Genomic DNA, 9,452 nt, shown 5'->3' with positions numbered 1-9,452 from the left:
TTTTATTTATTTTTTTTTGAGACAGGGTCTCACTCTGCCACCCAGGCTGGAGTGCAGTGGCATGATCACAGCTCACTGCAGCCTCAACCTCCCAAGGCTTGGGTGGTCCTCCTGCCTCAGCCCCCTGAGTAGCTAGGACTACAGATGCACGCCACCATGCCTGGCTCAGTTTTGTATTTTTACTAGAGATGGGGTTTTGTCATGTTGCTCAGGCTGTTCTCAAACTCCTGGACTCAAGCAGTCCACCTGCCTCATCCTCTCAAAGTGTTGGGATTACAGGCATGAGCCACGCATCTGGCCATGAAGGCCCTTCTGTTCTCCAGAATCCCCCTCTAAGCTGCAGAGCTCTGGGAGTGCTTCCTCGTGAGTTGTTGAGCCAGAAACTGACTGCTAGTAATGAGCATGTATGGGCAATACAGGGCTGGTGATGGAACTCCTAAAAGGAGGGCTAGATGGAGGCCAGAATTTGAACGGAGGAAAGAGAAGAAAAAGCAACCATCTCCTTTCCCACAATGAGTGGTATGGAATCTAGAAAGAGACGAGACATCAGCCATTTAGCTTTCCTCTCATAGAACTCCTAGGTGGTTGCCGTCCCCCATGTCCATTCCTGGGTCTATGATACATTCACGGGCCTATGCTCTGTTCCTCTTCCCCAGGTCACCATCGTGGTCCTTGGCAACAAGTGTGACTTACAGGAGCAGCGGCGTGTAGACCCAGATGTGGCTCAGCACTGGGCCAAGTCAGAGAAGGTGAAGCTGTGGGAGGTGTCAGTGGCGGACCGGCGCTCCCTCCTGGAGCCCTTCGTCTACCTGGCCAGCAAGATGACGCAACCCCAGAGCAAGTCTGCCTTCCCCCTCAGCCGGAAGAACAAGGGCAGCGGCTCCTTGGATGGCTGAAGAGCCGCCGTTCCTCCTTTATAATCCTAGCCCCATTTCAGCATCTGGGGCTCTGGTAGATGGGTTGAGGGCAAAGTAGAGGGAAAGCTGCCTTTCCCAGTCAGCCACAGAGCTCCCCAGTAGGCAGGCCCCAGCCACTTTGCTCCCTCTCACCTCCAGGAAGTACAGATACTCTTGGTTGACATCCCCTTCCTCAGCCCGCGCAGCCTACTCCCCACCCCAGCTTTTATAGGCTCTGCTCCACTGTCTCCTGGGGCAGTGGGTCACCGTCCCTTCCAGCTGCCCGAAACAGGAAGCAGAGTCACCATGCAGCAGTGTCCCTTCTCGGGTCTGGTTCCTATTATAGGTAGGTCCCACCCTCTGGGCTTCCCGTCAGTGACATACACTTACGGCACCAGCCTGGACGCCAGAAAAAGGGTGTCCAGGTATTGTGTGTATGCGTTTAGTTGTGCCTGTGTGTGTGTGCATGCACACACATATGCTCCTATCCTGGCGTTAGGCGTCTCCTCATCCCTCACCCTGACCTTTCTCCTGTCCTTTTCTTGGCTGGAAGAAGCTAGCCTCCTGGGAGTGTAGTTTTCTGTTTTAAATCCCCCACCCCTGGCTGGGCTCGGTGACTCACGCCTGTAATCCCAGCACTTTGGGAGGCCAAGGCTGGTGGATCACTTGTGGTCAGGAGTTCACGACCAGCCTGGCCAACATTGTGAAACCCCATCTCTGCCAAAAATACAAAAGTTAACCGGGCATGGTGGCACATGCCTGTAATCCCAGCTACTCTGGGAGGCTATGGCAGGAAAATGGCTTGAACTCAGAAGGTGGAGGCTGCAGTGAGCTGAGATCGTGCCACTGCACTCCAGCCTGGTCAACAGAGCAAGACTCCATCTCAAGAAAAAAAAAATTCCCCACCCCTACCAATAGTTTAACTTCCTCTTCCTGCTCAGGGAGCAGATCGGCCTCATTGGTTGAGGTAGAATAGAATAACTGGTCTATGAGTCGCCAACCCACTTTGTGACCCAGCAAGACCTTTCCCCTCTCTGGGTGTCAGTTTCTTATCTGTAAGATGACCAGAGTTGCTCAGATGATCTCCTAGATCCTTTCCAGTTCTCTGATTTTGTAAAGCCAGTGGCTTCTCCCTCTTCAAGGTGCTATGCCGACCAGCCCTGAAGGCTGGGATCTGCCGCTCCCTCCAGCCACCAGGGGGTAGGAGTGCACTACCTGCTATCAGTCGCCAGAGCAGCCGCTCTGTGCTCAGCCCGCCAGCCTTGCCCTTGGAGGCTGCTCTTCATCCTCCTGTGGTTTTCAGCTCAGAGCTGGACTTCTATTTATAAGTTACCTGTATTTATATTTATATGCCTGCTGCCATGGTGAAGGCTGGACAAGGTGCTCCTCTGGCCCCTCCTTCTTACCTCAGATGCCTGAACAAAACAAGGCAAACACGTAGCAGCCTCTCAGGAGCAGACAGGTCCTCTTTCGGGGCTCAGGAGGGTGGGCACATACCCAGCGGCCTGCAAAGTGAGCTTATTACCCACTACTTCCTGTGCCCGCTTTGTGCTTCTAAGGTGCACACCTAGCCCAGGTGAGACACTGCAGCCAGGCAACCACCGACACACGCCCCTTCTCAAAGCCAGAGGTGAGTGGGGCAGGTGCCCAGGGCTGGGCGAGTGGAATTAAGACGCACACAGGCTTGGGCTTCAAGTTCATTTATTGATGCATTCATTGGACACAATAAAACCACAATTGTTATCAAAAAGTTTCCCTCCCCTCCCCCCTTTTTCTGGTTCTCCCATTGGAAATGTCTTAAAAAAAAAAAAGATAAGGGGGAAAATGGCAAGGTCCCATATTGTGGGGTGCAGAGGGGGCAGTGCTGCAGTGGGAGGAAGCTTGTGACACTGATGTTGACAGCATGAAATGGGTCTTGTAAGTGCGTGTGAGACTGTCTCCCAATACTTAGCTTCACAGTGGCAGGGGCTGGTTGAGAGAAGGGAAAGCTCTTCCTTTGGGAGCCCTGGGGGTATTCGGTATTAGCTGAGTCCATAGTCTGAGGGAGACCCACACCCGCCCTCCAAGAGCTGGGGTTCAGGAAGTCAGAGAAAGGCTAATAAGAGCTGCTGAGGGATGAGTTACCCCCTCAATATTAAGACTGGGCTCATTGGCAAGTATCACTTGAACCAGGGAGGCAGAGGCTGCAGTGAGCCAAGATCGCACCGCTGCACTCTAACCTGGGCAACAGAATGCAACTCTCAAAAAAAAAAAAAAAAAGAAACAATGTCTGAGCCCATGAATGCCCAGAAGACTAAGATTAAAACAAACAAACAAAACCCCGGGCCCAACCAGAACATCACCTCCTCTCAGTCCCACCCCTTCAGAGCAGATGAAGCCCCCAAAAGCTTTCAGAACCAGCCCCACCATCTCCTTGGCTCTGCCCCACCTTAGCACTGCTGATCGAAGGACTTCTGGGTCCCCCTTTCTCCTCCATGGTCCTCTGTCACACTCCCATGGTCACCTTGTCCTGATAGCCTTGAGCCTGCTCCAGCTAGAGACCCCATCCCTATCTCCAGTGAAGCCCCAGAGCCTAGGAATAGAGGTCAGAGAGTTGTTCCCCGGCTAGGAGAGGATGGCTTGTAGAAGCTAAGATTCCTGGAGTCTGGCCATGTGGGTCCTGGTGTAGGTCTTGGGTGGAGGAAAGTGAGAGCACCACGTGGCTGGGGCTGAGATTTTGCATAGATCTTTGGGGTCTGTCGGTGGGAAATGCAGGGAAGCCTAGGACTAACCCTGGAAGGCCTGGGAAGGGAGGGTGGGGACAGTCCTTGGAAGGGAGCTGCCCTTAAAACTAGCCCAGTTCGGCCGGGCGTGGTGGCTCAAGCCTGTAATCCCAGCACTTTGGGAGGCCGAGGCGGGTGGATCACGAGGTCAGGAGATCGAGACCATCCTGGCTAACACGGTGAAACCCCGTCTCTATTAAAAAAATACAAAAAAACTAGCTGGGCGAGGTGGCGGGCGCCTGTAGTCCCAGCTACTCGGGAGGCTGAGGCAGGAGAATGGCGTAAACCCGGGAGGCGGAGCTTGTAGTGAGCCGAGATCCGGCCACCACACTCCAGCCTGGGCGACAGAGCGAGACTCCATCTCAAAAAAAAAAAAGAAAAAACTAGCCCAGTTCTTTCTGGATCGGGCAGGACCCCTGAAGCTATTCACAGTCTCTGTGGCATGTAGGAACCCAAGGTGTCTCAGGACGGTAGGAGACAAGGAGTGGCTATTGGGAAATCAGCTCTGGCCTCCCCATGAGGGCTAATAAGGGGCAAGGACGATAGGTCCTGTGGCAGGGCGGACAGCTCCTGCTGGGGTGCGAAACAGAGCTGGGCCCAGGATCGGAGCTGGGAAGAGGGTAGTGGCTGCTGTAGGGGCCGGGCGGAGGGCCAGGGGCCCTGGCAGGGCACAGATGGCAGTGGCTGCGGTGGGGAGCGGGCTGGGCAGGAAGCGGGCTGCCAGCGTCTTGGTGAGTTGCTTCTGCAAGGCCAGTTTAGACTACACAGAAAAGAAAGGAATGGACACAGTCTCCACCCCAGAAAACCGCGCCCCCTCCCTGGGGCCCATCCTCAAGCTTTTTGCTGCAGAGAAAATGTGCCTTTTGGAGTTCCAAACCTAAATCCTCCTCCCTTCCCACCCCCAAACATTCATTCCAAAGGGCTTTCTCCACCACCTGTCTTCCTGTCCAGAGGGAGGAAAGTCTCAGGATGGGAGAAGGGAGGAGGATTTACGGGATAGAGATGGTCTCTAGGAGATGCACGCCCACCCCTCGCTCTTGCCCCTAAGATGACTACCCCAGCCCACCTCCCCGGAAATTCCTCTGGGCAGATCCCAGGTCCCAGCCCCAGCTCTCTCACCACCCAGCAGCCTCAGTGCAGGGTGGCCTCTTTCCTGCCCCACCACAGCCCCCAATCTGGCCCTCCCAGCCCACCCTCTCCCCTCCTGACCCAGTCCCAGCTCTGTTGCCTGGAGACAGATACCTTGAGGATACTCACAGCCAGCGCTGCGTGCTTCTGCAGCTTGCTGTGCTGGCTGGAGGGCTTGGGGGGCTTCCCGGCCAGGCGGTCTTTGTGCCTCCTGCTGCTCATGTGCTAATGGACAGACAGACAGACTGGGAACAAGATGACAAAGCCCAAGGACCCCAAGACCATCATCCTCGACTCTCTCCCCCTTCCTCTACCCACAGCTCGTACATCCAAAGCACACAGACTGGGTCCTCACCCTGGGGTAGGCTCTGGGAAGGGGAGGTGAGTCTTGGCCTTTGCCCTCAGTTGGCCTGCTGGCCTCACTCCTCTAGCCCGCTCTGCTCTGCCCTGCCTGCCCTCTTCAGGATCCTTCCCTCTCCTGCCCTGCCCCTCACCCCCTCCCCTGGCTCCAACCCCAGTCCCAGCCTCACTTCTCCCACCTGCTTGAGTTGGGTCTCTGAATTGACCTGGAGCTGACAGAGAGCACAGTGGAAAGCAGGGCTGGGCCCCTGCCGGCCACCCCGGCCCCCTGTCACTCTCTTGGCCTTGTGTCCGGTGCCTCCCCTGGACACCGGGCAGCCCCGGCTCCTCCGGGGAGCCCCTCGCTGACCTTCCGTCATCCACCGGTGCTTGGCTCCTGGAGAGGAAAGAAGGCAGTCTCTCGGCAGCAGGAAGGGGTTTCAGGGGCTGCAGAGACCCCCTCCACACTCATGCAGTTTGGCTCTCCCTGTAAGCCTCACGGCTGCTCTGTGCACACATCGCCCTCCAGCCACACGTGGTTTCCCCTCCCAGCTTCTGTCCTTTCATGCCAGCCCCTCCAATGGAAGGCCTCCCTGCACTACAAATGGCTGGCTTCCCCTTTGCTTTGATCTCAGTCCCTTCCTTCTAGGTGTGATCTAAGGAGAGAGGGAGGTATCTCCTGTCTCCTATGGAGTGACCCTTCAGAGCTTTAGCGACCTTCAGTTCTTGCTGCCTCAGACTTCTCTTCCCAATTCTCCTCCCCAAGGAGTAATGGGAGGACCCAGAAACACCCGCTCAATAATACGCGAGCACAACGCCTCTGCCACCCAACCCTTGAGCGAAGCACCCAGGAACTCAAGCCTACCCTCATCTGGTGAGGCTCAGCTTCTGCCCCACCCTTTCCCCAGGCTCCAGCTCCTGGGGACCACTGACCTGTATTGTGAGCCTGAAGCTGGGAGGCCGAGTTCACTGTCACCTTACACGTGGGGCAGTAGAGGTGCCCCTTCTCACTCCTGCCTTCCCCACTCACGCTGCTTCCCACGGCAGCTGCCGCCGGCTCAGGCCCCGGTGCCTCTCTCCCAGGCTCTGGGGAGCAAGGTGGGCAGGAGGAAGAAGAGGACGAGGAGGAGGCAGCATCCAAGAGCTCTGCGTGGGCTGGCTCCCTGGATGTAGGGTCCAGAGTTGGTGGTGGCTGGAGTGGAGACCCAAGAGGTGGGTCTGCAGGAACTGCTGCGGAGATGGAAGGCATGGGGGCAGAGTGTGAGGCCCAATATGACACTGGAGACCACGATCTTTAGCTCTGACCATGGAGGTGACCTGGAGGGCCTCTGGTGGATGACCAGCACTGAATTCCAGGCCCCACTTTTCTACCAACTCACTGGGCAGACTTGGGCCTCAGTTTCCCCATCGGAAATCACTAAGTTGGACACAGTGGTCTCAGAAAGCCCTCACAGCCCTCATATTCTTATTCACTAACTTAAATAGGCAGAGATCACCAAAAAAGATGTACTAGACTGTTCAGAGAACACTATTCATAATATCATAAAACTGAAACTACCCACATGTCCACCAACAGGAGAGCAGATTTTTAAAAAATAGTGGTACAGGCTGGATACGGTGGCTCACGTCTGTAATCCCAGCACTTTGGGAAGCCAAGGCAGGTGGATCACCTAAGGTCAGGAGTTAGAGACTGGCCTGGCCAACATGGTGAAACCCTCTCTCTACTAAAAATACAGAATTAGCCAGGTGTGGTGGCACATGCCTGTAGTCCCAGCTACTCGAGGCTGAGGCAGGAGAATCACTTGAACCCGGAGGGCAGAGGTTGCAGTGAGCCAAGATCACACCACTGCACTCCAGCCTAGGCAGCAGAGTGAAACTCTATCTCAAAAAAAATAAAACAAAACAAAACAAACAAAGTGGTAGGGGCCAGATGCAGTAGCTCACACTTGTAATCCCAGCACTGTGGGAGGCCAAAGTGGGCAGATGACTTGAGTCCAGGTGTTCGAGATCAGCCTGGGCAACACAGTGAAACACCGTCTGTACTAAAAATACAAAAATTAGCCAGGCATGGTGGCACATGCCTATAGTTCCGCTACTTGGGAGGCTGAGGCAGGAGGATCACTTGAGAGCCAGGGAGGTGGATGAGCCTAGATCACACCACTGTACTCCAGCCTGGGTGACAGAGCCAGACCCTGTCTCAAAAAAAAAAAAAAAAAAGTTTTTAAAAATTCAAATTAAAAAAAAAGTAGTGGTATGATCTGCCATGGAGTACTACACAGCAATGAAAAAGAACAAACTACAGCTACACACAAAAACATGGATGAATCTTACAGATACGATGAATGTTGATGAATGTTTGTGAGAGATGAATAAAACCCAGATACAGGCCAGGCGCGGTGGCTCACACCTGTAATCCCAGCACTTTGGGAGGCCAAGGCGGGTGGATCACAAGGTCAGGAGTTAGAGACCAGCCTGGCCAATATGGTGAAACCCTGTCTCTACTAAAAATAAAAAAAATTAGCTGGACGTGGTGGCGGGTGCCTGTAGTCCCAGCTACTTGGGAGGCTGGGGCAGGAGAATGGCTTGAACCCGGGAAGCAGAGGTTGCAGTGAGCCAAGATTGCACCACTGTGCTCTAGCCTGGGAGACAGAGCGAGACTCTCTCTCAAAAAACAAACAAAAAACCACAAAACAAAACAGATACAAAAAACCCTACATACTCTATGATTCACCAAAAACAGGTAAAACTGATGTATGCTACGAAGTCAGGATCGTATTTACCATTAGAGGTTGAATAGTGTCTCCCCCAAAATTCATGTCTATCTGGAACCTCAGAATGTGACCTTATTTGGAAACAGGGTCTTTGCAGATAAAATTACTTAAGATGAGGTCATGCTGGGTTTGGGTGGGACTAATCTAGTGACTGGTACCCTTATAAGAAGAGCTTGTGGAGACACAGAGACACACAAGAGAGAATGTGGAGATGGAGGAGGAGATTGGAGTGATGCGTCTATAAGCCAAGGAGTGCCAAGGAATGCCCGCAACCACCAAAGGCCAGAAGAGAAGCATGGGACACTTTCTCCTCAGAGCCCCCAAGAAGGAACCAACACTGTCAATGCCTTGATTTCAGACTTCTGGCCTCTGAGCTTGGGAAAATACATTTCTGTTGTTTTCAGCCACCCAGGTTGGAGTCTTTTTTTGGGGGGGTGGACGGGGGAAGTTAAAGACAAGGTTTTGCTCTGTCACCCAGGCTAGAGTACAGTGGCATGACCACAGCTCACTGCAGCCTCGACCTCCTGGGCTTAAGCAGATCCTCCTGCTTCAGCCTCTTGAGCAGCTGGGACTACAGGTGTGTATCATCATGCCTGGCAAATAAATTTTTTTGTAGAGACAGGGTCACACCATGTTACCCAGACTGGTCTCAAACTCCAGGCTTCAAGCAATCCTCCCGCCTCAGCCTCCCAAAGTGTTAACCATCACAAGGTGTGAGCCACCATGCCTAACTTCACAAATGTAGTCATTTGTGGAGGCAGCCCTTGGAAATGAATACTTCAGGGTAATGACCGGGAAGAGGTGCAAGACAAGCTTCTGAGGTGCTGGTAACATGTTTCCTGATCTGGGTGTGTTCAGCTTAGGAAAATTCATGGAGTGGTTCACTTGTGTACCTTTGCCTGTCTGTATGGAATACTCCAACACAAGCAAAAAGAATAAGCAGAAATCTCTCAACCCCTTGTCAGAAACCAGATTTGGAGTGGAGACGTGGGAAAGAGAAGAGCTCAGGACTGACCTTTACTCTGTTGCTCTCCAGGGGCTCCACTGGCCAGTGTTGGGACTGGGGACACTACAGCCCCATCCTGGGCCTGGGTGTGTGGCCTCTGCTTGCTCTTGGCAGCCTCGACAGCCTTGAGTTTTCTGGCGTGTTTGTGGCCTTTATAATGTGCCTCGGCCTGGTTCTGGGGAGGGGAGGGCAAGAGGTCACCACTCACTGGCTGAGTCCACATGCCCCATTCATGAACTGGAGCCCAGCAGGGGACAGGTCCAAGGGAGGCAGGGCTCAGGCACACAAAGGGCAAGTCCTTGTCCTTGTCATCATCACCACCATAGTACATGTGGCTCTGAGGTTTACAGAATGTGTTCTCGCGCATGAGCTCCAAGGCAGGCAGCCTCTGGCTTCAGATCTGACTCAGCCACTTACTAACTACATCTTTTTTTGCTATTGTTTTTGCTTTCTGATTTTTTTTTTTTTTTTTTTTAAGGTGGAGTCTCACTCTGTCGCCCAGGCTGGAGTGCAGTGGCGCCATCTCAGCTCACTGCAACCTCCGCCTCCC

The 9,452-nt window shown here is 53.7% G+C and overlaps 2 protein-coding genes across 2 annotated transcripts in view; one reads left to right on the top strand and one right to left on the bottom strand.

Moving 5' to 3' along the window:
- NKIRAS2 (NFKB inhibitor interacting Ras-like 2) overlaps positions 1-2,646 on the top strand; it is a 7,793-nt gene extending 5,147 nt beyond the window's left edge. Inside the window, exon 2 of the mRNA XM_011929939.1 lies at positions 657-2,646. Within this exon, the coding sequence (XP_011785329.1) occupies positions 657-896 (240 nt within the window). The 3' untranslated portion in view covers positions 897-2,646. The remainder of the gene's footprint in view (positions 1-656) is intronic.
- Positions 2,647-4,181: 1,535 nt separating this feature from the next.
- The window catches only part of ZNF385C (zinc finger protein 385C), a 43,334-nt gene continuing 38,063 nt past the window's right edge, over positions 4,182-9,452 (bottom strand). Inside the window, exons 5-9 of the mRNA XM_011929737.1 lie at positions 8,912-9,077; positions 6,059-6,355; positions 5,326-5,522; positions 4,901-5,011; positions 4,182-4,418 (exon numbers count right to left, since the gene is read on the bottom strand). Of these exons, the coding sequence (XP_011785127.1) occupies positions 4,182-4,418; positions 4,901-5,011; positions 5,326-5,522; positions 6,059-6,355; positions 8,912-9,077 (1,008 nt within the window). The remainder of the gene's footprint in view (positions 4,419-4,900; positions 5,012-5,325; positions 5,523-6,058; positions 6,356-8,911; positions 9,078-9,452) is intronic.

This window comes from Colobus angolensis, unplaced genomic scaffold (genome assembly GCF_000951035.1).
Source record: "Colobus angolensis palliatus isolate OR3802 unplaced genomic scaffold, Cang.pa_1.0 Scaffold83, whole genome shotgun sequence".
Taxonomy (NCBI): domain Eukaryota; kingdom Metazoa; phylum Chordata; class Mammalia; order Primates; family Cercopithecidae; genus Colobus; species Colobus angolensis.
This window is presented reverse-complemented; position numbering and strand designations above follow the sequence as displayed.